The sequence below is a fragment of the Spizellomyces punctatus genome (genome assembly GCF_000182565.1).
Source record: "Spizellomyces punctatus DAOM BR117 chromosome Unknown supercont1.1, whole genome shotgun sequence".
Lineage (NCBI taxonomy): Eukaryota > Fungi > Chytridiomycota > Chytridiomycetes > Spizellomycetales > Spizellomycetaceae > Spizellomyces > Spizellomyces punctatus.
In genome coordinates this window covers 1950228-1977046 of record NW_015971537.1, presented here as the reverse complement: position 1 = coordinate 1977046, position 26819 = coordinate 1950228, and the positions used below count along the sequence as shown (strand labels likewise).

General features: G+C 48.0%; 9 protein-coding genes across 9 annotated transcripts; 6 read left to right on the top strand and 3 right to left on the bottom strand.

Moving 5' to 3' along the window:
• The first annotated feature begins 85 nt into the window (after positions 1-85).
• SPPG_00764 (uncharacterized protein) lies at positions 86-1680 on the top strand. The gene has a single exon (XM_016749092.1). It carries the CDS (start codon positions 129-131, stop codon positions 1650-1652), a length of 1524 nt encoding a protein of 507 aa, XP_016613129.1. The 5' UTR covers positions 86-128; the 3' UTR covers positions 1653-1680.
• SPPG_00763 (uncharacterized protein) lies at positions 1598-4933 on the bottom strand. The gene is made up of 10 exons (XM_016749091.1): positions 4848-4933; positions 4672-4781; positions 4539-4609; positions 3713-4460; positions 3467-3649; positions 3302-3405; positions 3088-3236; positions 2937-3025; positions 2002-2865; positions 1598-1940 (listed from the first exon to the last, which is right to left on the bottom strand). Exons 2-10 carry the CDS (start codon positions 4733-4735, stop codon positions 1729-1731), a joined length of 2484 nt encoding a protein of 827 aa, XP_016613128.1. The 5' UTR covers positions 4736-4781; positions 4848-4933; the 3' UTR covers positions 1598-1728.
• Positions 4934-5080: 147 nt separating this feature from the next.
• On the top strand, positions 5081-6587 carry SPPG_08874 (DNA-binding protein, 42 kDa). Its single transcript, XM_016757018.1, has 4 exons — positions 5081-5311; positions 5385-5524; positions 5597-6392; positions 6465-6587. Exons 1-4 carry the CDS (start codon positions 5123-5125, stop codon positions 6489-6491), a joined length of 1152 nt encoding a protein of 383 aa, XP_016613127.1. The 5' UTR covers positions 5081-5122; the 3' UTR covers positions 6492-6587.
• A 182-nt stretch (positions 6588-6769) lies between these two features.
• Positions 6770-8944, top strand: SPPG_08873 (uncharacterized protein). The gene is made up of 4 exons (XM_016757017.1): positions 6770-7196; positions 7262-7943; positions 8005-8474; positions 8551-8944. The coding sequence occupies exons 1-4, from the start codon at positions 6937-6939 to the stop codon at positions 8846-8848; spliced, it is 1710 nt and encodes a 569-aa protein (XP_016613126.1). The 5' UTR covers positions 6770-6936; the 3' UTR covers positions 8849-8944.
• Positions 8857-10411, bottom strand: SPPG_00761 (uncharacterized protein). The gene is made up of 9 exons (XM_016749090.1): positions 10246-10411; positions 10151-10184; positions 9972-10073; positions 9785-9888; positions 9639-9727; positions 9510-9580; positions 9315-9444; positions 9108-9255; positions 8857-9034 (listed from the first exon to the last, which is right to left on the bottom strand). The coding sequence occupies exons 1-9, from the start codon at positions 10257-10259 to the stop codon at positions 8935-8937; spliced, it is 792 nt and encodes a 263-aa protein (XP_016613125.1). The 5' UTR covers positions 10260-10411; the 3' UTR covers positions 8857-8934.
• A 118-nt stretch (positions 10412-10529) lies between these two features.
• On the top strand, positions 10530-13762 carry SPPG_00760 (uncharacterized protein). Its single transcript, XM_016749089.1, has 16 exons — positions 10530-10844; positions 10930-11087; positions 11161-11247; positions 11311-11414; positions 11476-11552; positions 11611-11689; positions 11751-11846; positions 11912-12066; positions 12130-12292; positions 12363-12491; positions 12550-12651; positions 12708-12928; positions 12993-13111; positions 13197-13354; positions 13415-13543; positions 13606-13762. Exons 1-16 carry the CDS (start codon positions 10579-10581, stop codon positions 13630-13632), a joined length of 2070 nt encoding a protein of 689 aa, XP_016613124.1. The 5' UTR covers positions 10530-10578; the 3' UTR covers positions 13633-13762.
• A 1439-nt stretch (positions 13763-15201) lies between these two features.
• On the top strand, positions 15202-23028 carry SPPG_00759 (uncharacterized protein). Its single transcript, XM_016749088.1, has 11 exons — positions 15202-15399; positions 15672-15731; positions 15802-15995; positions 16076-16202; positions 16267-17469; positions 17544-17669; positions 17731-19962; positions 20020-21182; positions 21247-22247; positions 22322-22348; positions 22421-23028. Exons 2-11 carry the CDS (start codon positions 15672-15674, stop codon positions 22780-22782), a joined length of 6495 nt encoding a protein of 2164 aa, XP_016613123.1. The 5' UTR covers positions 15202-15399; the 3' UTR covers positions 22783-23028.
• Positions 23029-23135: 107 nt separating this feature from the next.
• SPPG_00758 (uncharacterized protein) lies at positions 23136-24557 on the bottom strand. The gene is made up of 4 exons (XM_016749087.1): positions 24148-24557; positions 23787-24077; positions 23681-23729; positions 23136-23603 (listed from the first exon to the last, which is right to left on the bottom strand). Exons 1-4 carry the CDS (start codon positions 24407-24409, stop codon positions 23228-23230), a joined length of 978 nt encoding a protein of 325 aa, XP_016613122.1. The 5' UTR covers positions 24410-24557; the 3' UTR covers positions 23136-23227.
• A 165-nt stretch (positions 24558-24722) lies between these two features.
• Positions 24723-26706, top strand: SPPG_00757 (centromere/microtubule-binding protein CBF5). The gene is made up of 5 exons (XM_016749086.1): positions 24723-24978; positions 25039-25315; positions 25378-25764; positions 25831-26450; positions 26514-26706. The coding sequence occupies exons 1-5, from the start codon at positions 24859-24861 to the stop codon at positions 26568-26570; spliced, it is 1461 nt and encodes a 486-aa protein (XP_016613121.1). The 5' UTR covers positions 24723-24858; the 3' UTR covers positions 26571-26706.
• Positions 26707-26819: the final 113 nt, after the last annotated feature.

The window sequence follows — 26819 nt, the reverse complement described above, 5'->3', positions numbered from 1 at the left end:
TGCAGCGTTGCAAAAAAGTCCAAACAAAACCAGGATGCCACAATCTTGAAAAAACCTTCCATTTTGTTTGCAGTGCAGAGACTGACGCGCGCTGTCCTGCTGATTGACATTGTTCACCCAAAGGCACCATGGGCCTTCCCCCGCCGTCCCCCCACCCGTCCCTGGACAGCTTCCTCAGATCCCACAACCTCTCTCTCCAACCACACCCTGCCAAGCGGCGCATCCTAGTTACATCCGTCTTCATACCAGCTGGAACAATTCTGTTTACATCGAACGCAATTGGCACAGTGGTCCTTGACCCGACAGCCTGCCATTACTGTCTGATTCGCAGTGATCAGCTCAGCACGCCACTAACAAGGTGCTCGTCATGCAAGCGGGCAACATACTGTGGTAAAAAGTGCCAAAAAGAGGACTGGGATGCGGGACACGCAACGCTCTGCAAAATATGGAAGCAGAGAGGGAACGGCGGGGAGAGCGGCGACTGGGACAAAGATGAGGAAATGCTGGTTAAAGTCTTGTCTTCGTTAAAAAAAGGAGTGGATACAGTGGGTATCGAGGCTTTCTTATCGCTACAAGGCCACGAAGAAGTGCTTAACGAGATTGACAAGTCAGAATGGGCCAAGATAATTCAAGGCGTACTGAAATTTCCCAAGATGCCGGCATCTACAACTTCCCAAGACCTCTTCTCCCACCTGCTCCGATTCCGCTCCAACAATTTTTCCATTCACGACGGCGAACTCTTTGTCATCGGCGAAGGGACATTTCCACTCGGTGCTCTCTTGAACCATTCGTGTCATCCAAACTGTTCGGTACTGTATGAAGGCCGTGAGCAGGTTGTTCGCACGATTCGGGACGTGCATGCCGGAGAGGAGCTTCTGGGCACCTATGTTGACGGAATGGGAGAGCGAGGAGAACGACAACAAACACTCTGGAGCAAATATGGATTTGAATGTGATTGTGAAAGGTGTGCTCAAGGCGGAGTGGATGCGCTGTTGGGTGTGGAGGGACCGATGAGCGTGAGTGAAGAAAAGGCTGTAGGCGAGTGGTTGGAAGTGGAGTTGAGGAAACCTATTACGGGGCTTCTAGAGTCCCTTTATCCCGTGTTTTTCCCTGCCAATGGTGGCCAACTTGCCACGCCGATGATCCCTACGACACTGAACACACTTGACACATTTATCCTTACTGTATTCTCTCACGTCCCTCCATCTTTGGCCTCGTCTCCAGAGGAGATATGGAATAGCCGTCACGCCTCGCTTCTCCAAATGATCCAAAGCCTTCCGGACCCTTCCCCCCTGCCCCGTCTTCATACCCGCCGCCTTTTCACGCATGTGTCACGGCATCTTCACACCCATCTCCACAGCCCCGAACCCTCAGCCCGCCTTGCGCTCTACGTTTTGTGCATGTACATCATCTCATACGAGCGGTTTCATCCCATGATCGGTGTGCAATTTGTGCTGGCTGCCAAGTTGTGCTGGAACGAAGGTGGAGAAAGCGGTAAGACGGGGGTAGTGATAAAGGAACTGTGTCGCTGTGCTGCGCGAGTTGTAAAGTGTACGCATGGGAACGTGGGGGGTGTCTTGAAGGATATTGAAGAGGTTTTAAAGATTGTGGAGGGCGCTGTATCTAACAATGAGCCACTTGTCGGGATGTAGCTTGTGTTTAAATATATTTTACAACGGATTTATTTTGTGTAAGTCATTAACAACGTCCGTTACACCTACAAATGCTTCAAAATTCTTGTCCTGCCGGTCGGGACGCTGGTCGGGAAGTTGGATGGGACGCAAGTCTGGACGCTGGTCGCGATGCTGGTCGGGACGTTGATCGCTTTTCATTGTCCTCCTCGCTCGTGCTTCCGGTGGCAGTGGCGGATTCGATCGTAGGGAGTTGACTATGAATAGCTGCGTGCGCTGCTTGCAGGTATTTTCTTTGATCGTTTTTCACTGATTGTTATGTGTCAATTAGAAGCAAATTGGGACAAGAACAGCGGGATAAGTAACAAACCTCGATTTCTCAATGTCTGTCTCTCCACCTCTGGAATCAAGAATGAGCTCACGAGGTCCCTAACAATCCTCCTATCCGTCTCCTCTTGACTAACTCCACTCCTCTCCATTCCCCATACAACCTCTCCCACACGCTCCGCATACTCTCTAACCGCCCGCCGACTCTCCAGGCTAGCACATCTCTCCACACTTCCACAAATAACATTCTCCAAGAACGAGTCAACAGTCTCCTGGTGAACCTGCATGACCTGTCGGAAAATCTCATCTTCAATCATACGCCGGTGAATTTCGGCCTGACGCTTTCCGCTTTCCTCTGCTTCTCGCATACGACGGGTGCGGAGGGCTAGACGGACCAAGGCTGAAATGCGCTGGGACTCACGGAGACGGACGAGTTCGTCGGTTAGGTACTGGAGGGTAGCGGCAGTATAAGGAGCTTGAAGGGTTGTTTCGACGAGCATTGGTAAAGTCGGGCGAATCGGCGCTTGCATGTCTTCGACGGGTGTGTAAACAATTTCTTCATCGGCTTCATCGACTAGGTCTTCTCCAGCACCTCCACGAGCACTACCAACGCTCCGTTCACGAACGACCTGATCTTGGCGTTCCAATGCCTTTTCGACCGCTTCGGAGAGTGACGCACCGCCTTCGAGGGCCTGAAATGCTGCAGCATCACCTGCCGCTGTGGCGATTTGAGGAACCGGGGCTTCAGGGTGTGTGAGTAGTGAATCAAAGGTGGCTCGGGCGACAGCGGCGGAAACTGGACGGGTGGATATGCGAGTTGTAGTTGCCGTACGTGGGGGAGAGGTGGCGAGACGGATGCTTTGGCGGGTACGCAGCTCGTTGATGAGGTTGAGACGGCGCTCCTTGCCTATTTTGGTTTTTGGGTATGAAGTTAGTATTCGTTACCTTCATCCCATGTCTCGTGTTCATTATACCTACCTTGGTACATCATGTTCTGCACCAATCGTCCTCGAATCAGCTTTTGCAACAAAATAGCTGCGACATCCAACTCCTCATCTTCCATACTTCTGTATCCCCAAAAGAAACTCATCAGCATAATCCAGACAAGAGCAATACTCTCATTACGTACGGATTGTCGATATGAGGAGTTGGAGGCCTTATAGGCGGCTTTTCAATCCTCTGCGCAAAGCGCAATGGTTTCTCCTCTTGTTGCGATAATGCTTTCCGCTCTTTGAGTCTCTGATCCATGAGAGCGAGTTGATTTTGCATGTGGAGGTCCTAATTGAATGGAATGAGCCAATGTGTTTCTCGTATGGCAATATGCCGTGCTTATAGTCGCTTACCCGTCGAGCAGAGAGACTTCTCTTGTGGACCGCCGATTTCGTCGGGATGGAGAAATCGGGGCGAAGGTATTTAGGAGGTAGACTCTCTTCTAGTTCTTGGATGCCTAATAGCATCCAGTTAACCAAAATGGAACTCCTTCACATGCCTCAAAAATAAGGACATACCATGATAATCCTCGAAATCATCCACCCGAACGTGCACAGCAGCCGATGGTTTGTCATAAAACACACCGTCGCGGGCTTTGGGTGCGTAGACTGCAGACCCGTAATTGGCGTAATCGGTAATGATATCTCGTCGATGGATTTTCGGCTCGACCTTGTTGCGCGTGTCCGTTAGTTTCCGGAGTGCTACGAGAGAGTCGATCCTTGTCAGCCACTGCACCCTACAAGAGTCAAGTACAAAAAACGAACCTTTCACCCTTTTTCTCTGAATCCTCTCTAGAGCCGCATCCCTCTCCATCAACTTCTTCTCCCAAACTCGATGCACACGCTCATTGTTGATCTTTTCATTTTCTAGTTCGCGATTTTCAATCACTTTAGTCAAGATCTCCAATCGAGCCTCTTGGATCCGTTTAATTTCCTCTTCGCGCTCTCGCCATTCAGCCAATTCCATTTCCTCCATCATGCGAAGGCGCTTTTCAAACGATTCTTGGTCTATCACGGGGGGTAAGGCGGCTTCCCAAGCTCGTTTCGCCCGAGCTCTTTCAATCATTTCAAGTTCCGTTTGAGTAACGGGGAGGCCGGCGCCGTAGGTAAGTGTTGCGAGGGCCAGGAGCTCGGGGGGTGTGGGGCCCGCGGTTGTGTATTCTGGAGAGTATGGATCTGTTTGTGCTTCAGATTCGCGGTAGGTGGTTTGAATCCCAACCGTTTTTGTCGGGGGTGTTACAGGGCGGGTTTGATGTTGAGCTCCTGCTGTTTGAGCGAGCATATTGGGACGTCTGGCATAAACAATTTGGGTGCCGAGACTGGGCATGTAGGGTATGATGGGTCGCTTAAAGTACTGGTACCGATTCGCACCGGTTACATCAGGGTTGGGTGGGTTGTAGGCACGCCGGTCTTGGCCTACGTGAGGAGGTAGCGGATGTGTGCGGAGGGAATAGGCTGCGGATGGGTGATGTGGGAGTGAGGAGAACATGTTGGTGAAGGACGGATGAATGAGCTTTGAATACGAATACATGTCAGTTTGTAGTTGCATATGCGTGCGGCTCAACAAGCAGAGAAAGTCGGGCAACCATACCACATCATGAGTCTGCGCCTTCATCATGGCCTTTACATGATCCTTCCTTCCCGCAACGGTGTGATTCGTATCTGTTCAAGGGTGAGATAACTATAATGTCGTTTCATACGCAAAGAATCTACTTCGTACGTACCATACACATAGTCGTGCGCACGATTTGGCATCACCCGAGTCTGCACCATCGTCTGGGACGCCATTTTGCGCAAATTCTTCTCAGTATTCCGCTTTGTTGCTGTTTGAATGCTGCCAGATCATTGCCCAAGGTATTAGCTGGCAGCCAGTAGGGTAAGACCCGTAACCAACGCATACCACGACAAGGTTGACCGTCTTAATACCAGAAAATCGTCGTCCACACAGATGCACTACACTTTTCATTTCACACCAACCTCCCTTACATAAATAGAAAATCCTCCGATATCCGACATGTTCGCCCTCAGGAAAGATCGAGCGGGACTAGTCGCTTACCAAATGAATGTGGCGCAGGTTCACGTGGCTATTTTGTTTTGACGAAGTTGCTCTCCGATCTTCCCTGCTGGTATTTTGACTTTGAGACTTGGTCATTTGGCATTGTGCAAATTTCAACAATGTCGCTTATGGAGGTTGACTCGCGCTTGGACAAGGATAACAACCTGAGTGACCCAAATGTCGTCACAAAATACCGGACAGCCGCAGATATTGCCAATAGTGTCATGCGACAAGTAGTAGTTGCATGTCAGGCGGGAAGGCGAGTAGTTGACTTGTGTCGTCTGGGCGATTCATTAATCTCTGAAGCAGTAAGTATGACCTTGAGATCATTCCTTTGGTATGCATCTCTAATTATTTCTCATGTTTCCCCTGTACGCATAGACTGGCAAGATATTTAAAAAGGGGAACTTGGAGCGTGGTATTGCATACCCAACTTGCGTGTGTTTAAACGAGGTAGTCCAAAATTTTTCTGCTCTGGAGGATGATGGAACAGTTTTGAAGGATGGTGATGTCGTCAAAATGTGAGTATATCAAACGGAAAAGTGTGCTTTGCGTTCTCGCTGGCTCTGACTGGAGATTTTACTCGATCACAGCAATCTGGGTGTTCACATTGATGGGTATATCTCGTCGCTCGCACACACGACCGTTATCAATCCTACTCCCCAACAACCTGTCACAGGGCGATCAGCCGACGTGGTGTGCGCTGCATACTACGCTGCCCAAGTCGCCCTCCGTCTTCTTCGCCCCGGTACCACCAGCTCAGACATTACAACAGCCATCTCCCGCGTCGCTTCCGCATTTAACTGCTCGCCAGTAGCAGGAACGTCCTCTCACCAAATCAAAAGGTTCATTCTCGAAGCCGGACAAGAGATCCCAAATGCAATTGATGACGAGACTCAGGCGGAAGAGTTTGAAATCACCGAGGGCGAAGCCTATACCATCGACGTTGTCCTCTCTACTAGCGCCGGATCGTACCGTGAGCCGGATCCGCGCCCTCTTGTCCTCCAACGGGACGTCAACACCACTTATGCTCTTAAACTTAAGTCCTCCCGAGCAGCCTACAGCGAATCGGCTAAACGATACGGCGTGTTTCCTTTTGCCACTCGCGAATTGTTTGGCGTGGATCCTAAATTCAGACTGGGCGTACAGGAATGCGTTGCTCACGGCGTATTGAGACCTAGGCTAGTGGGTGTTGTGGGGGGAAGTGAAAGAGTAGCCAGATTTGCCTTTACCGTTTTGGTCATGAGTTCTGGGCCCTTGACTATTACGGCTGGAGATTTGCCCATGCCGTATGTACACTCTGATTTTTCAGTGGACACTGCTGGGTATAAGGATGTATTGGAAGGCAAGGCGAGAACAGTCAAGACCAAGGCGTTGGCTATAACAGAGGTGCGTATTCATCGAGCCTTGAGTGAGGTGTAGTGCAAAGTCTGATTCTCGTTTTTTTTTTTCCATGTATAGCCGGGGCCTCAAGCGATGGATATGTAGATTACACACCCTTGCATTTGTTTTCCGTACACTTGTATATAGAAATCTTGTCACTAATATAGAAGGGTCTCCATGTTGGTTTTTGAAACAGCAACATTTTGTTGATGTCATGCCTTTGTCAACCAAAGGCGCCATATGCAAACACACATACGCAACAACGATACAAAACGCTGCCGATGGCCTCCATTGGACAAAACAAAAGCGCCTGTAGAAGGAAGAAGAGGTAGTTATAAACAAAAAGTTGGAGGTGTTCCAAAAACGCGCGTGTTTCCAAAACGCTTTTTTCGCCATAAGTCGCCCGTTCGAGGAAAAACTCATCCAAAACGGACGAGAGCAAGTTTTCTTTAAGTGGCGGAGTCTGCTGGTTTCGTCTGCTTTTAAAAGGTGGTTTTTAGAAGGACATGACGTTTTGTTGTTTTTTGCAATTAGAGTTAGATCTCACACAATGCTGTCGTCCATCCGCCAGCAATTTAGAACACTAGGCAAACGTGTCAATGCTTTACCCCCCCGCACGCGGTTATACCTCCACATTTCGTTCATAATATGCATTGTTCTCATTGTACTGGCGATAATTCTGGCGGTGGTACTGTCCAAGCGGAATAAAGGTGGAGATGATAATGTATATGTGACTGGCATTTGGCCTGCTGCGAGAAATGGCAAGGTGGAAAGCGGGCCCGGAATCGCATTTGACTACTTGGAGCTTAGGTTTGGCCATCTTTTAAGTGTTGTTTTGGTCAAGGTTTACTTTGCTAAAGTGTTTTCCTGAACAGCGTACCGCCAGCCGTATACTCTGCTTCACCATGTGCCGGCGCACTTTTGGACGGCGCTTTGACGAGACTCGCCACCCGCATCACAAACCTTACTGGCACAAACATTCGTGAGCCATCTCGGAAAACGTCCGTGCTCACTCTTTCCATAGTGATCAATAACCCTCAGTCCTGCGACTGGACACTGTCGACAGACGAATCCTATTCCATCAATGTAAATAACGTCACACGACAAGCATCCATCACATCCCAAACGGTACTAGGAACTCTCCGAGGCTTCACCACACTCACGCAACTCACGACATCCTGCCCTCCTGCTACTCCCACGTCACCGAAACCCACAAATACAGTCTGCGTCCCAGCACTTGATCTCTCCGACTCTCCATCTTACCCTCACCGCGGCCTGCTCTTGGATACTGGCCGAATGTTTATTCCCGTCGCACAGATCCTGCGACACTTGGACGCAATGGAACTAGTCAAGCTCAATACGTTCCATTGGCATATCATTGATGCCCAAAGTGTGCCTATTGCCTTTGACAGAATGGCGGATGGTACAGGCGCATTTAACGGAACGGATGGAAAGCCATTGATCTATTCTGAAGCCGACATCAAGCAGATCGTTCAGACCGCTTATGAGAGGGGCATTCGTGTTGTCCCAGAGTTTGATTTTCCGGGGCACGCTGATGTACGTTACTTTTCTGTTCATTTTGGGACAGCCTTGTAATAATCTCTGCTTTTTTTTGCAGGTCTGGGCAAGAGCCTACCCGGAAATTATGACTTGCAATCCAGACCCAACCGGCCGGAAACCTTCGGGGCAACTCAATCCCTTTGCTCCACAGACCTACACCACACTGTCCTCCTTTTTCGAGCGTATTGCTCCCCTGTTCACATATACAGATACGATTCACTTGGGAATGGATGAAGTTCATTGCGAATGCTGGGGAGACGCTCCTGGTGCACCAAAACCGTATGATTGTAAATCAGCCTATTCCAAAATTGGAGGATTTCTTCAATCCAAAGCGAAATCGTACGCAAAAAATACAATGGTGTGGGCAGACCCTGTGGTGGATTATAGTCTGCAGGGGACAGATGCGGTGCCGAAACAGACGATTGTGCAGGTTTGGAAAGAGGAAGGGGATGTCAAAAAGGTGTTGGATGCGGGGCAAGATTTGAGGGTGGTAGTCAGTTTGATGACACCTTGGTATTTTGATTGTGGGTGAGTGCGGGTTCTTTATGGTTCTTTACCGGGTCAAATCGTTATTTTGCAATTTAACTGACATGCTGGTTCTCAGAAAATACTGCAATAAGACCTCCCCCCTGACACCAATGTACATGATTGCCAATGCGAAATTTCCCACCGACTCTAGGGTCATTGGGGGAGAAGCAGTCCTCTTTTCCGAGGACATTGCGACAGGGTCTCCTTCCGTGGTCGAACAAATCATTTGGCCCCGTGCTGCCGCTGTCGGTGAAAGTTTGTGGTCCAATCCTCGCAAGGATCAGTTGGTAACGTACGAGCGTGTCCAGCGGGTTAGAGCACTTTTGGACTGCGCTGGCATCGTGAGCGCAACCGCAGATGAAGTCTGGACTTGAACACTTCTGGCATATATACCATATAGAGTACAAACTCTATTTTGCAAGATATTCATTGAGAAATATATTTCTTAAAGGTTCCGTTTTTACATGTCAGTTTCCATTGGTGTGGCACCTTCATCCGCTTGTGCCGGAGCACCCCCTCCACCAGCTCCCGTATCGGCTTCAGAGAGAAGATCCAGGTACCTAGAACACAGAAACGCACCATCACCCGTAAGTACCGTTCTGGGTGTTTGACAACAAAAGCAAAGTAGATTACCTCTGAAGACCCTCTCCCTCGACGGTATGGTACTTGATACCCTTCCCCACAATCCCAATGGAACAGTTGTTGATATTCAGCTCCTTGTCCTGCTGTAGTGTGTCCCGCAGGGCACGCAGACCGTGTACTACAAGGTCATCAACAGAAGCTATACAGGACCAAATGTCAGCTCATTTCAGGTGGAAAAGAACCGAAACTGGATCATACCATCGGCAAATGCCTCGTAATGCTTCTCCAGATACGTTTTAGCAGATTGGGACCGTGAGCCGATGGAAATGGCAAAGTAATCGAAGAAATTGCCAGATGGTGCGCATTCAAAAAGGTGTGGTCCGGCATCCTTTGATGAACGGGAGGGGTCACGTTAGTGCAAGTCGCAAGAATGTTTTAAAGATTGCTACATACGTCATAACCCGCTACCAACAATCCAACCCCGTATGGTCGACGACCGTATCGTTGGGTGTTGACTTGGGCCTCTGCAGTACACCGAGGTAAGTGTCCAAGTTCACTTTCTATAATGGATAAAGGACGTACTGTCTCCAATTGCAGACACGATGCGAAAGACCGGTAGCGGTCGGTCATACAAGAGTTTTGACTTCATCGCCTCCGCGCGCATGAATGTGCTATTTAGTCATTCGTAAGTGACTGTACAAGATGAGCACTGTAGCAGAACCACAAACCTCAGCACCCTCGCATCAGATGTCAGTCCCGCAATAGCAATCCCCATATGGTCGTCAATTCGAATCAATTTCTTTTGGTACGATGCGAGCTCCCCTGGTGAGCGCTACAACAAAAGAACCATAAAACGGTTGAGAACATGCTCCATTTGCTCAATTAACCACCAGCCAAATCTTTGCTCGCAGCTACCTTCAAAGCCAAAATCACCACGTGTGTATTCGACCGCAACCCAACGCATGCCGAACCTTGTTTGACCGCTTCCATGGCATACTCGACTTGGTGCAATCGGCCCTGCAGACATGTCATTGCTGTCAGCCATGTGATGGGGGACGAGTCCAATCCACCTGCACCCATTACTATACACATACCTGAGGGGACCAGATTGTAATATCGTTATCGTATCTGACAATGGTCGTCGAGGTGAGTGTCAACACCTCCTTCTTTTCAACGATGAGTTACTCACTGGTTACGGAACATTATGCGAAACCGGATGAGCGTAAAAGACTCGATAAAGAACTGAACGTTGACTTGTCAGAGCAGCCGTACGAATACACCGCCTCGTTCCCTCCTCGCCTTGGTTGATGATGGCAATTTGTTTTGGGCGATCGCGGTCCTCCAAAAAGCTTCCCGTCCTAAAGACGCGTCATCTCAAAACCGGCTTCCACCAAGGCCGTGGGTCACGTGCATCCAAGAGTCGCGTCTTACGTTTGCCAACTCTCCGCTTTTTGTTTTCTTCAAGATCTTGCGCATTTAAGCATCTTTTGCTTTGTCTTTTCTAAATTTTGGTCATTTCATAATGGCAGATCCCAAAGAGCTGAAGCTTATTGTGACTGCACTTGCATCGCCACCGTTCTCCCGCACCTACAGCGCTATCCAACTCCACGATGAGCTCCCCATCCTACAACTCCTTCAACTTGTCAGCGATGTCATGGCTGCTATTGATGAAGGCAATCCACAGAGTCTACACAGGGGCGTTGATATGCGGAACGAGGATCCACAGGACAGCGTGGCAAGAATCAGCGGGTTTTTGCAGTTGTTGAAATGGAAAGATGCTGGTGATGTGTAGGTAGTGCATATTTGCTGTGCAACTCTTGTCTTTGTTGCGGGCTTTAAAGATAATTGCCAACCTTTTTGTCACCATCTCTAGGGATACCTTGAGCCAGAAGCTTACAGAGGGACATCGGCCCACCATCCTACGAGCGTTACATTTTCTACTAAAAGATTTCAATATCCACAAGAAGCGAGCCTATCTCGCGCCATTCCTTGCTTCTGTGGATGTGCCTGCAGAGTTTAGCATGGACGAAGGTACAATTCAACTTGTACACCTCTAATCGTAGCACACGTCCGTATGAGTTTTGACATGTGTGTTGGATCTTAGTGACCGCGGATTTGATGCGCCACGTGGAAGATCTCCAAGAGCAGTTTAAAGACATACACAAAGCTGTGGACGGGATTCGCGGGTCAGGTATGATCTTTGGTAGGTGAAACTCACACCCAGTCATATATTGAACGGCAGAACGGCGTACAGGAACGAATGCTGCTGTACTGAAGAAAGAAATTCAGCAACTGGAAGATGAAAAGCAGCAAGTCCTGAGCAGAATTTCAAAAATTCGAAAGAGGGTGGAGGAAATTGTAAGCTTTGTGTGGTATATTAAGATGGTTCGTGGCTAACCAACCGGATCGCTACGATTAGCCATACCACGAACAATGGTTGGAAGCAGCCAAAAATCTTCGAACCGAACAGCAAAATGAGGCTCTTATTGCCGAACGGTAAATATTCTATCTTGCTTACAATGGGAGGACCTTCCGCTAACGGTATGTCAACCAGAATAAAAGAACAACGAAATCAAATTCATCAAGTCGAAAACAAGTATAATACGGCATTGCAGGCACTCAAGGACATTCGTGTGAGTACCAATTCACAGGAATCTTTCTGATACATGCTGACTGCTACTCCACATCCTTTAGTCAGCAGCAGCAAATGCTAGCCCAGATCTCCTTTTTTCTAAAATGGAAGAAGACAATAAAATGAATAAATATCTGGCAACGGAAAATCTGCCAAAGGTAGGCCTTGAGCTTGTTTTTCTTCAAAAGTCATGATTTGTTTCTCCTCATCCCAATTATCTCAGCAACTTCAAGATGCAAAACAGCACATTCAACAGCTCAAAAAAGTCCTCTCAGAACCCGCTGTCAGCGAGCGGGATCTCACTGAGCATGAGAAAGAGATCAAGCAGTTGAACGAAGACATTGCAAAACTTGCCGAGAAGCGATTGGCGAAAACAACGTAATTACACTTCACAGATCCTTCAAAGGGTGTGATTAGGACTGACGGTCCAACACTCTTTAGTAAAGGCGACGATAAATTAGGCTTGTTCCGACAGCAAGCTGCCATCATTGCCCGTAAAAAGGAAGGCACCGCTGCGCGACTTGCTGCTATCAACGAAGAAATCAACACCCTCGCAGCTGAGCTCGCAAAGAAAAAGGAGGTGGAAAAGGCCCAAGGTGCAAAGGTAGACATATTTCTACACGTGTTGTCGTTTCTGTGGAAGTTTAATACATTGTTTACCCTGGTGGCATCAGATGCCCAAAGGAGAGGAATTCAAACGCTACGTAAGTGAGCTTCGCGCAAAGTCCACTATATACAAAAAGAAAAAGGCAGAACTATCTGCCATCACGGCCGAGTTTGGTATACTTCAACGAACAGAAGAGGTATGGTGGAAATTGGACGGAATACCGCCATTTGAACTGACAAGCTAACTCCCCCTAGATCTTAACCTCCCGCCAGAAAACAATGGAAGACTCACTAACTGCCTTGGAAAAGCGACATGGCGTCGCTGGATTTCACATCGCACAAGAAACTCTGGAAAAGGTTCATTCATCTGCCTCCTAGTGCGCTGTTTTTAAAAAACTGAACATATCACTTAGGTCTCTGAACGGAAAGCAGAAATCGATGAGGTCAAAGGCAGAACCCTTGAAGAAATTTCTGGAATCATTCAAAAGCTCACAAACAACATCAACGAGAAGAAAAGCTTTCTGGCACCGATTATACAAGAGTTGCGGACCATGCGAAGCCAAGTACAGGAACTAGAGACTGAGTACGGTGAGAAGAAACGGCTTTACGATGCGACAATGGTCGGGTTGGATAGGTACTGTGAGCAAATGGAACATACTTGTTGCTTCACGTTGCTCAGTCGGTCTTTATACGCACAGCGAAGCTGTCCAGCTTGAACAGGAAGTAAAACTTTACCGGCAAGACATCCTCAACGATCAAAGCAGGTACCACTACCTCAACATGCAAATTGGCCTGGCGGATATTACAAATGAGCGAAGTAAGCGCAAACAAAGACGTATAATTTCCGATAAAGTCTTCTGACAGGCACATTACTCTTTTTTTTAACACAACAATGATACCAGTCATGCAAGAAATGAAGGCATACATAGGCGGCGATGAGGCGGTAGAACAAGCCCAAAAGGCACGCGGATTCAAAACGTACCGGGAACTATACACGAGAAAATTGTCCGAGCAGGAGAATCTAGGGAAATCTTTAAGGGAGCAACAAAAGGAAGTCAAGGTAACCACAGATAACTATAGCCCCAGAGTGTGCCCAAGCTAATCATGATGGTTTCGAAAGGCGAAATACGAACCAAATGTGAAACAACTTGCAATGTTCCAAGATGTTAAAAAACTACTAGCTTTGAAAGCTGCACAGAATGCAGCCATGTTAAAGGGAGACCGTAGAAAGGAGGAGAAAGTGGGTCAGGTAGGGACACGTAGCTGAGGGTTTTGCAGGTTCCTGGCTGATAATGTTCGTTTGTTTTCTAGGTTACAAAAGATCGATTGGTTCTTTGAACCTTCTCGAGCATGGTTGATTAGAGGAGCCTTATTTTGTATATATACATACTTTAGGAGCAAAAAAGTAAACTGTCAAAAGCAAACGATATATTGTAACATTCAATAATGGCATTATAGAGGCGGTCCAATCGGTTGCCCCTCCATGGCTTAACCCTTGCATGGGACAAACCGACGTTATTATTTTAAATACCTCAACTTGCTCAACTGGGATGGGGGCTTTGGCATCGACAAACACGCGAAAGATACGCGCTTCGTCCTGCTTAGGTACGCCAACCCTGGAGGTGAGTCAGTAGGTGCTCGAGGGCGAGCAAATGAGCAACGGCAAGTATGGACATCGTGGCATGAACCGTGAAGATAACTGTCGCAGTAGGGTGCGCAGTCAGGAGTTTCGTTAAGCGGTCTACCGACTCGAATGGTCAGAACAAGAAGCATATGCTGTGTCGCTCGCGTTCTGGTGACGACGTCTGAACGAGTAAAACTATGCCGACGATTGGACGAACGAGCCTCAAGACATGGACTCGTTGTCCTTAAGCGGGTGTGTCAAAACTATCCTCTACTGTACGAACGGTTTCCCCGGCAATCACGCGCGAACAACCCAAAATGCGAGCATCCTTTCAGTGCCATGTCCCACTAGTATCGGTTACCTTGTAGATAAGAATAGGTTGCTCAGTGGAATAAAGCCTCGGACAGGACGGAGTGTATCCAGGTATGAACCATGGTACAATGCTAGTAACTTTAAGTAGCGCAGATGTAACGGGGGCTTTAAATCGAAGTTTGCCCCGTATGGTTCTCTTGAGAGATCATCTCTTTAGTTCGGTTGCGGGTCTCTCTTTGTCGCTTTGTCATTATCAGGTTAGTGAGAATAAGTAGGGAAGAGACTAGCTCCAGTGAGTTGGTACTGTATGCGCTGTTAATTTTGGATGCTGATTCCCCTTTCTGATTCCCGTTAATTAGGCAAGCGGGGCCGCCCTGAAGACGTTTTGATATGGATGGGAATGGGTAACGGTCCTGGCAGGGGTTGCAAAGAAGCTTGAGCACATCAATGCAAAGCACGAGTCGCACACAACGAACGACATCCGGTCAGCATGGTACGTTATCGAAATTAGACCACTCCTTGAAATCAGTCTCCTTCAACTGTCCTTTTGTTCCTTTGATTAGGACCTTGGATATCCTGGATCTTTCGGTTGCTGAATTGCGGAATACCTGATCAGCCCACGATTATGCAGAGTTTGCCTGGTACTGACATTTGCTGATCCTTGCATTTTACCTGGACATGAGGGGTTATTGGAAAGCCTGTTTATGGAATGAATACACATCCAACCACCCATCCTTGGGGGATATTTCCACCTTTCCAAGTTCCGATTCATTTGCATTATCCCTGAATGCTTCCCTTTTCTCCCAATACCGAGATCACAACAATAATAATAATAATCACCGCGCGGGTTGTTTTTGCCCTTGTCCTGGCCGTTCGGACATGAAACTCGCTTCCTGGACAAGAGCACGTGAGGGATAACACGACGACGACAACGCAAGTCGTTTTGGGGCCATTTCACAGTCCAAGGCAGTAGGGAATGCCACCATTTTCAATCGTCAACTTTTATCGCGGATAGATTGCTGGAAATAACATTGTGCTCCTTACCCGACCCTTCCCTTGGCGGCCAAACAGTGGGCACCTGTACATATATTCGTTGCCCCTTTTTAACTATATACCCCGCCGGCCCTCTGCTGGCCTCGTCCCATTAGCACATTGAACACCCGACAAAGGTAGGGTAGAGAAATTCAAGACACGACAAGATGTACAGGATTTTCTTCTCGCCTTCTTTTGTTGGGGAAGGCGTTTGTGCTTTAGCCTAGTCAATTTTAGCGATCTTTGGACATTTTTCATTGCACACTTGTCGAAATTGGCCGTCGGAGTTTCCTGGCTTTGAAATAGCAGGAGGATAACTGTCGGAGTTTGCAAACCTATTTTAAGCTGGCTGGCTCTGGACGTCCGTACTCTCCCATTCTTCGGTCATCTCATCTTTCTCCCTTTAAAGATGGCGAGTTCCGAAGAAGATTTCAGCTCACTCCCCTTGACGGAACGTCTTACACACAAGGTGGGAAACCCAAGAGCAGTGTGTTTGTTGCCCATGTATTGAATAGTATGTCACTTTTACTCGTATGCAGTCGTGGAAAGCACGACAGGGCGCATACGATGAGCTAGCCAAGATTTTCAACACATTGGACCCAGACGCCGACAACGAATATCGCAAATGGCAGGAATATCTAAAGAAGATGGTATCGGATAGCAATTTGGTTGCACAGGAATCAGGATTGAATGCGATTTTAGCATATGTGACAAACGCACCGTCAGCAAACAAGTAAGTCTGTGATAAACAACTAAACCGTTGCATTTACTCATCCAGTTCGGGACTTGCTTTATTGGTGTGGTTTACGCTAGGACTCGAAGTGTGCTTGCACCCATGGTAGTAGACAAGTGCCTCGGCTCCAACAGGGCCGGTACAAAAACAAAGGCCCTAGACGTTCTCATGATGTACATTGAAATTGATGTCGCAGATCCGGTCATTGTGAGTAGGATACCAATTTCGTAACATAATTGCAGCATTTGATGTTCTTGTACCTGGCTTGTAGGAGGACATCATTTCTGGATTGAACCATAAAACACCAAAGAATGTCGCTGCAGCGGTGTTCGCTCTACGAGAAGCTGTCAGATTATTTGGCGCACGTATTGTAAATGTCAAGCCCATACTCAAGCAGCTACCCAAAATTTTTGATCACAAAGACAAGACCGTGCGGTCGGAAGGAACAGCGTTGGCTATCGAACTGTATAGATGGTTAGGGTCAGCTATCACCAGCTCACTGAATGACCTGAAGCCGGTGCAAATTAAGGAGCTACATGATCAATTCGATAAGCTACCACAAGAGAGAGCGACACCAGAACGTCTCATCAGGTCGGAGCAGGCAAAAGTTCAAGCACAGGGCCCTGCTGCTGATGGAGATGAGGGGGCAGGCGAGAATATAAATGGCGTAGATGATACGCCCGAGCCATTGGATGCCTACGATCTCGCAGATCCCGTCAACATTCTCGACAAGCTACCAAAGAACTTTTACGAACAGCTTGCTTCTACCAAGTGGAAGGAACGAAAAGAAATTCTGGAAAATCTGCTCGAAATCGCCAAAGCCCCCAAATTGGAAGACGGAAAGTACGGCGAGCTTATTAACGCTCTAGGAAAGCGGATCAATGATGCAAACCTATTCGTGGTCATTGCCTCGGCGAATTGCATCGAAGCTATTGCGAAGGGCTTACGGAACCACTTTGCGCAGTATAGATCTTTGGTGATACATCCCTTGATTGAGAAATTTAAGGAAAAGAAGCAAAATGTTGTGGAGGCGCTGCGAGGAGCATTGGATGCAATCTATTTATCTGTTACCATCAATGAGGTTGTTGAGGAGATCAATGGAAGTGCTTTTCACAAGAATCCTCAAGTTAGAAGCGAAACATTACATTGGCTGATTCGATGTCTGAAGACCACCCGAAAGCTTCCCGGAAAGCCAGAGATCAAGTCGTTGAGCGAAATGCTAGTCAAGTCTTTGGAAGATAGTGTGGACACGGTGCGAGAGGCGGCTGCTGAAGCGTTAGGAACACTGATGAAAGTTGTCAGTGAGCGGGTATTGGCAGGACATCTGGATAAGTTGGATAATATCAAGCAGACCAAAGTCAAGGAGTATTTTGAGAAAGCTGAAGTAAAGTTAGCGGGTGGAACGGGAACAAGAAAAGCGACAACAGCTGCAGCTCCGCCAAGAAGGGCAGAGACGTTACCGGCTAAACCTCGGGTGAGTATTTGGCGTATGTAGTATCTAGCCTCTGTTTTGGTTGGTGCCTGACTGGTTAGTGCCTCTTGATTCAGAAACCAAAAATGACGTCTAACTCTCTGGATGCCCAGGAGAAAGAGAATCATGCACCAAGTTCTACGACGGCGACAAGAGCACGACCACCGACCACTATCGCAAAGCCCACGACTAAAGCTTCTGTGGTAGGTATTTGTGTTGTGGACATGGACCTTTTCGGCAATGACTGAAACCTTTCGTCCATAGAATGGAACTCTGAAAAGAGCGCAGACCGCAGGCCCAGCCTTGGCAAAGGCCCCGGCCGCAAAGAAGCCTGCCTCAAGAGAGGACGAGCCCATTGTTTCAAAGTACACCAACGAATCTGCAGATGCAGTTGTGTGTGACCTGGTAGGGGAGGAGGTAATGCAGCAGCTTGGGGATAGCGCATGGAAAGTGAGGCTTGGAGCCGCGCTATCCATGCTGGAGAAGCTTCAGCAACAACCGAAAGAGACTGTTGAAGCAGAAGCGGTAGTGAGATCGCTGACCAACAAGCCGGGATGGAAAGAAAGCAACTTTCAAGTAATGACAAACGTGCTTAACATTTTCCAGTATTTGGCAAAGGAAGTTCCCAGCTTCAATCGAGCAGCTGGCGCTGCCGTTGTACCTGGACTGGCAGACAAGCTTGGCGACATGAAAGTCAAAAGAAGCGCCGGTGACTGCCTTACTACGATTGCTGAAAAACTATCACTACAATTTGTCCTCAGTCAAGCGTATGATTCGATGAAGAAACAAAAAAGTCCGAAAGTCCTAGCAGACTCTTTGATGTGGATTCAACAGACTCTTCTCGATTTCGGAACGGGGGGTCTTCAGTTGCGAGAATTCATCGAGTTTCTGAAGTTCGCATTGGCAAATACGAATTCAGCTGTACGCAACAATGCAGTTACCGTTTTGGGTACTCTAAGGATGTTCACTGGGCCAGAGATCCGTACATTTGTCCAAGATCTAAATCCTCAACTCTTGGCAACTATTGACTCTGAATTTGAAAAAGCAGCCGCCAAAGCACCTCCACAGCCGACAAAAGAGCAGCAATTGGACGAGACCGCCGCGAGTGCAGATCCTACCGATGATTTGTTCCCTCGGGTTGACATTAGCGGCCAAATCACTGGGAAGCTGATCGACGATATGGGCAACGCACAATGGAAAGTCCGGAAAGAGGCACTGGACGACCTTGTGCGCATCTTGGAAGCGGCTAACAAGCGAATCCAGCCAAACTTTGGAAGCGAGTTGATTCCAGCATTGAAGGCTCGTTTGAGCGACAGCAACAAAAATCTAGCTATGAATGCCGTTGAACTGACGGGCAATCTGGCGCTAGCCGTCGGGAAGCCTTTTGAGAGACACGTCAAATTGGTGATATCACCTATGACATCTCTATTGGCAGATCAAAAGGCACATGTGCGAGGTGCTGCTCTTGCAGCCTTGGACAATGTTTTCCTTGCTGTGGGACTGGACTCTTTGATTCCTTCATTTGGGGCGTCGCTAATGACCGAGCAGCCACAGATGCGCAAGGATCTCCTGAAATGGTTGGGAGATAAACTTGAAGCTACCGAGAAAGTGCCAGATCTATCACCGCTGATTCATGCCATATTACTGTGCTTGCAAGATCGTAACGCGGATGTTCGTAAAGGGGCGCAGGGTGTGTTGACGTTTGTTGCTGCTGATGTTGGTGTAGATGCTCTGCACGCAAAAGCCGGTGATCTGTTCAAGGGTTCTGCACTGGCTTCCGTCACGCCATACCTAGAAGCGTTGAGACCTGTGGGTGGACGACCGTCCAGCGCTTCATCTTCGATCAAATCAGCAACTCCTGGAAAGGTTCGGAAGCCCCTGTCAACTGTCGCGTCTGGTACCAGTGATTCGGCTGGCACCAAGTCGAAGCTTCCTGGGGCCAGCAAGCTTCGGATGACCCGACCTGGGACTGGAACTTTAAGCAGGAAGGAAGCAGTAGAAAGTCCGAAAGAGCATGTGGCACCGCTTTTAACTTCAGATACCCGGGCGAAGGAACAGCGTGCAGCTGCAGACAGGGGCATGACCAAATGGACTTTTGACTCCCCTCGTCGGGAACTCATTGACTTCTTGGCAGAACAATGTGAGGGTAACTTTAGCTCTGAAGTTCATTCGAGGCTGTTCAGTACCGACCACTACAAGGAAAAAGAATATCTCGCTGCCTTGACGGCGATTGATGGACCCATCTCTGAAGGTTCGCAAAGCCTAGAGAGAGAAGCGACGGTGTTTGCCATGGATGCGTCCGAGTTGAAGGCTCGATATATTGCAAATGCGGATCTTATCCTAAAGTACATCACGTTGAGATTCTTTGACACCAACACGAGCATGTTTTTAAAGTGTCTGGAGCTCCTGGATCATTTGTTTGCGTTATTGGATGAGGATGGTTATCATTTGAGTGAGTACGAGGCGTCTTCTTTTCTGCCATTTTTTATAAATAAGGTGAGTTGTCGTTTTTCTATCATATTTAAGCGAACTTGTGCTGACCCTCGTCTAAAGACCGGAGACCCGAAGGAGACCATGCGAGTCAAGATACGCGGTATAATGAAGCGACTGACCCGCATTTACCCTTCGTCGAAGCTCTTTACCTATTTGCTGAAAGGCTTGGAATCGAAAAATGCTCGGACGCGTACAGAATGTTTGGAAGAGTTGGCATCTCTCGTTCAACGAAACGGCATGGGAGTCTGCATTCCCAGCAAATCATTTCCATTGATTGCAGCACAGCTGGCGGACCGGGATGCCTCTGTGCGAGGTGGAGCTTTGGGTGTGATTACACAAGCATATTTGTTGGTAGGGGATGGGGTCTGGAAGCTTTTGGGAAGAATCTCCGAAAAAGACAAAAGCTTCGTGGAAGAAAGGCTGAAGAGAGTGAGCAACAGCAGAGGAGGGAAGGAGGAGGATCGTCCGAGTCCTAAGGGCACAAGGAGTGTTAGTCCGAAAAGCGGGAAGACGAGTCCGGGAAGTAGCCCCAAATTTGACAAGAAGAGCACACCGGTGGAAAGCCAAGCTTATCCGGTGGACCAGTCGACCACGAATAAGTCTGGGAGCCCAACCCAAACAAGGAAGAATCCTGTATTTAGTCTCGAACTGGAGAAGCATGGATTGGTGGTTCCGAAAAGGGAGTATCCATCAACCGCGCCGCCATCTCATTTCAGTCCAACTCGACTACCCAGTTACGGACCCGTCTCACCACCAAGGTCCCCTGACCGGAACGTCTTTGTTCCTGAGCCAATGAGTTCGAATACTATCGATTTACTCATAACCAACATTACCAGCAATGATCCGTACGAGAGCGTAGACGCCTTAAAACAGCTTGAAGACATTTTGGGCACGCAAGCCGAAATTGTCGCGCCGCACATGAATGATCTAATTTCGGCTCTCACTCTTCAAAATCGGTTAGCGTATACCTCTTTGGTCCCCGGTCGAACATCTCTTGAGCGCCTGTGCAAACACCTGGTCAACGTTCTTGTCATTTGCTTCTCTCAGCCGGTTTTGGCCAGGTCGGTGGGTAGAGAGCAGCTAAAGCTTTGCATGACGGAAGTATTGGACAGAATTCTGGATCCGATTTTGGAGCAGATTGATCAGGGCCCTGCTTTGAATAAAGCATTAAATATTTTGGTTGTTAAAATTTTGGAGTCGGTGGATAGAAATTCCTTGCTTGGGTGCGTAGTAGCCTCATTTGTCGTACTAGTGGTCTTGCCTGCTTACAAGTATTTGGTTTTTCAGGGTTGCGCTTGCGCTCTTGATAGAATCTAGCGACGTCATGATCACACTGCCCGCTGAGAATCGATCCAGGCAGGCAAAACACATGAACTTGATTTTACGCTGCCTGTGGCGAATAACAAAGACGCTTTCCCGACTTCTTGCGACTAAATCGATCAAACCGGACGTTCTGCTCCTTGACATACATAATTTTTTCGTGAGACTCCCGCCGCGGGAATGGAAACGAAGGGCCGTAGAGTATCCATACCCACAAGCCGATATGCCCTTCCGAACGGTCAAAACCATTGTTGGGGAAATTGCAAAGTGTCTGGGCCCCGATCTTCGTGCCGCCTTCCATTTAATTCCAAATCAAGAAACCAGCTACTGTGTCAAATATGCACTTCACACGCTTGACGGGAGGAGTGGTTCGGAGATGGGTGATACACCGAAGGCTGGGTCGGAACTTGATCTAGCGGCCATGGGAAGCCCCAGCAATGTTGCTCGATCAATGGGCGATTCAGGTGCGGCGTCCCCAATGCTGCCTAGATCGCGGCCGTCAATTCCGAGCGAGAGTTTAACAGCAAGGCTGCAAGCTGAGTTTGGATATACTGATAGTGGGGAGGATTTGCAGGAGCTGGGTGATAAGCAGCCAATATCGAAGCCCTTGACGTCCGCAAGTCTCAAGACGGCATCTGAGTCTATACTGCACAAAGATGAGCCAGTGGATACCACCGTCCCTGGCAACGTTACTACAGGAGAGTCCGTATCAGTACAGTTAACGGCACAAGAGGTACAGGATCACCTTAACAAGATGTGGGAGCGACTTCTGGATAAGGACGTCTCCAAGTTCGCTCTGCAAGAGCTATATGATTTTAGAAAGACGCATTTATACGCAATAGAGCAAATTGAGGCCAAGATCAGGGAACGAGGAGATTTCTTTGAAGAGTATATCCGGAGAGGACTACGCAACTGTAAGGAAGAAGAAGCCAAGAGGTTGGATTTGGAGGAGCGCAGATCCCGTCGGGGTACGTAGCGTCACGCTGACGCGCCATTTTTAAGCTATTTCTTTGTCGCAAGAAGACTTATCTTTTCGATGTAGCCGCCGGGAGTACTGCAGTGAGGGATCGTAAGTGTTTGTTACTTTTGCAACGTTATCATAGTCCCTTGATTGATCATTGTGTATTGTCTATCGTAACAGTTTCACCCCACGATTCTGAAGGATACCGACGTGCTCTGGATCGCATCAAGCTGACCTGGTGGGGAACAACCGATCTTAGCGAAATCCAGCGATTGGCTCCTCTGGAAGGCGAACAAGCGCTGGAAGATACCCGGCAGATATTGAATGAAAAGATTGCCCCATCAGTATCACCTTCAGGATTAGTTGCTTCGGCCGAGGAGTCGGCTGCTGGGACACCTCGGTCGGGGTCACCTGGTAGTCCGACGTCGAATGGTAGTGGCGATGGAGGACAACCCGTTAAGAAGGCCCAGACAGTGGCCGAACTTAAGGAACGATTGGCGATGATGAAGAAGAGAACTGCTGATGGAAGTGTCGAATACTGAATTCTATAATCTGTATTTGAGTTTTGAGGATCGGAGATGCTAGTTGTAAGATATTGGGCATGATTGTGGGCTTGTCTGAGGATTGTTTGACCTTTGGGGCCGTGGAAAAGTATTTACGAAGTCGGATGTGATGGGCGACCATACGCAGCACCCGTTTTGGTCTGTCCCTATAGTCTGCTGGCGTGTATTACCCTCTTTTTTTCTTTTACCCTTTATACATATATAATTTCTTAACTTTTTTCCTGACGTTTCCGTTATGCACAAATGGATATCTGTAATTTAGTAATACTCTGTTGGTTGAAGGCGTTTCTTTTCCTGTATCTCTTACATACTGGCACACCAGATCGCTTGTGTTCTAAACCCACTAGTGTCACCTTTATTTAATTTGAAGTACATTAGGTATGCAGCCGATATATTATTGACTACCTATCTCCAACTCTATCACCTATATAGAAGAGTCCCCATCATGTGGTGCGCGAGAGCTATCCTTAGTTGATGATGCCAGCCTGCTGACGTCTAGATTAGGGGACTCGCCGTCCCTCCCCCAACGGTCTGTAATGGCGCGAACCCGTGTCATATCCGTCACAATGAGATATGGCTTAAATGGTGGCATCATGATATGCATTGCCCAGAAGGTTAACGCCTCCAGTGAAACATCAGAATCGTCCGGAGTCACTGTATACGAGACTGCGCGAAGGACTTCAATTCCGAGAAAAATGGTGATCCTCATGATATGGGCTATGGCGAATGCTTTGTGCTGTTTGCTCTCATGCGATCGAAAAGCTCCTGCCGGTAGGGAGAGGGATTTCGACCCTCGGATACTAGTAATAAAATGCATCCATGATTAAAAGACAGGATCCAAAAACGCACGCAGACAAGTGATGGTGTCAATACTTACATCCAAATGCTATACCCGCAGAAACAGCTGTCAAGAAATACTTGATACACTTTACCGAGAACGACGTCAGGCAAACAAATGTGAATTCAAGCAACAGATTGCTTACCCCAATTTGAGTGCACGAGAGGCGCCAAATACTCTGTATTAACCCAATCTGCTGTCATGGTGTATCTGATGGCGATGTAATATTGACTTGCGAGTTCCAAAGGGAAGACCAAGAGGACAGCACAAAAAATTGCGATTCTGAGCTGACGGCCCATAACCGTGTCGAAGCTAGGCGCGACTCGATAATAGTTGAGCAGCACTAGACTTTGCGCTTGTACGGCACTGTACAAGCCCCGTGGATAGTAATAAAAGTTGGTACCTGCGTATGTGAACATCCATGGAAAGGTGTTTCCTAATATAAACAATTGAAGATGAACATCCGACTTGTAACCACCATAGAGGCAAAGCACGACCCTTCATACCGATAACATTCCACAAACAATAAAGGAGATTAAACGCTACAGCAGTCCAGAAACAGTTGATGGTTGCTCTATGTCTTATCTTCAAGATTCCCTCCGATAATAGGGCGAAGAGGAGGATATGCATTGCCATAGCTGCAATATTGTTTGCCACATAGTTGTTGAAGCCTAGATATGACATCTCCAGGGTTAGCTGCTCTTGGTATTGGTTTTCGCAGTCCACAGAAGAATCGTTTGTCCCAGACATATCGTTTGTGCCAGACATATCTGAACGGCAAGTTTTAGGTACACAGCAATGAAGGGGTTCGGTTAGCTCTCGGATGCACCAGTTGGTTTTTGTTCACGGATCCTTGCTTTAATGATGTTAGGGTTAGGGTTAAAGCCGTCTTCTATTTACAGATTATCATTGAACGCTGACAATAATACCGCATTAAAAATTCAAAGGATAACCTTCAGGGCGGAGAATATAAATAATTGCTTACGTATGCTAAGACCGATTTGAACGAATTGGATCCGTGCGCATTCCAACCAATACTTTTTTTGTTTTTTTGGGCCTTCAACGCTTTCAACGCTTTCCGACGCTCTTCCCTTGGAGGTTTTTTCTGGAGATTTTTTGGACATTTGTGAAGGAGGTGGTTTTCCGGTTCCGCCTTCTCTTCCAATCCTCTCCAAGAAAGAAGCAAGTGCGCGTTCTCGGTACATAGGCTCAGAAAGATGGGTAAGACGAAGACAGCCGAAAAGGCAGCCAAAACGCAGTCCGATGCGGATTATATGATCAAACCTACCTCTGTCACCCCATCCATGGACACGTCCACCTGGCCCTTGTTGTTGAAGGTAGAGTTGCGCTGAAATATGGCTGCTTGGATTGCCCTCTGAACTCTTGCACTCAAAAAGAACTACGACAAACTCAATGTTCGCACTGGCCACTACACTCCCATCCCCAGCGGATGCTCTCCACTCAAGCGCGATATTGAGAACTATGTCAAGTATGGTGTCATCAACCTTGACAAGCCTGCCAACCCATCCTCTCACGAAGTTGTTGCTTGGATCCGCCGAATCCTCCGTGTGGAAAAGACTGGTCACAGTGGAACACTTGACCCCAAAGTGACAGGGTGCTTGATTGTGTGTGTCGATCGTGCCACTCGCTTGGTTAAGTCACAGCAGGGTGCCGGTGCGTGTGAGATTGGTTGTATTTCACTCTCTTTTGGTCCATATTGATCCAGTTGACAATAGGTAAAGAGTACGTCGCCGTTCTTCGCCTTCATGACGCGATAGAATCCGAAAAGAAGTTGGCGCAGAGTCTGGAGACGCTGACCGGTGCATTGTTTCAACGCCCTCCATTGATCTCGGCAGTCAAACGTCAATTGCGTATTCGTACTATCCATGAGCTCAAGTTGATCGAATTTGACAACGAGCGCCACTTGGGTGTTTTCTGGGTCAGCTGTGAGGCCGGCACGTACATCCGTACCCTCTGTGTGCATTTGGGTCTTTTGCTCGGGGTTGGTGGTCATATGCAAGAACTTCGGCGTGTGCGATCCGGTGCTTTGGGCGAGGATGATAACCTCGTGACGATGCACGACGTTATGGATGCCCAATGGGTATACGACAACACCAAGGATGGTAAGTACGCTATATATTTGGACTTGTCGTGTACGTAACTGACGGGACGCGATGTGACATTTTCAGAATCATATTTGCGACGGGTGGTAATGCCTTTGGAAACATTGCTCACAACCTACAAGCGTGTAGTTGTCAAAGACAGCGCTGTGAATGCTATCTGCTATGGGGCCAAGCTCATGATACCTGGTCTGCTGCGATTCGAATCGGGTATTGATATAAATGAGGAGGTGGTGTTGATGTCAACCAAAGGCGAGGCTATTGCGTTGGCTATTGCCCAGATGTCCACGGCCGAAATGGCCACCTGCGATCATGGAGTGGTTGCCAAGATCAAGCGCGTCATCATGGAACGCGATACCTACCCACGTCGTTGGGGTCTGGGACCGAAAGCACAGGAGAAGAAAAAGTTGATTCAGGACGGCAAGTTGGACAAGTACGGTCGGAGCAACGACGCTACACCATCTACCTGGACAAAAGACTACGTTGATTATGCTGCTGGACAAGTTGACGAAAAGCCTGCTGCGAACAAGGAGGCAATGGAAGTTGACTCTAAACCATTAATCGAAGAGGTGGTTCCTAAATCGAAAAAGAGAAAGATGGACGATACAGCTGAGGATGGAGCTACAGCAGATGGCGAAAAGAAAAAGAAGAGCAAGAAGAAGGATGCGGAAGCCACAGAGAATGGAGAGGTATAGTGTTGCTCTGGAATCTGTTCGAAAGCCTAGGCGATCCTTGCTTATCTTTTCATATAGGACAAGTCTGAGAAGAAGAAGAAAAAGAAGAAGACGAAGACCGAGGATGACGAGTAGGAGCTACCCGGACCCGTGTGATAATAGCCGTTTTGGGGCGGAACCGCCGAGGAATGCCCGGATTTTTTTATTTTTTGTGTATCTATTTTTTTCCTTGAAATTAGCAATAAAACACGCCATGCATCAATAATCTCCATCCTTTTCATTGTTCCGCATTATCTACATTGGTCCCAAAGATCTATACAATGAGACTAACGAAAAGCAGACCTGTTCACAGACCAATTGGTTGAGTTTGAAGATCTGCCGCAA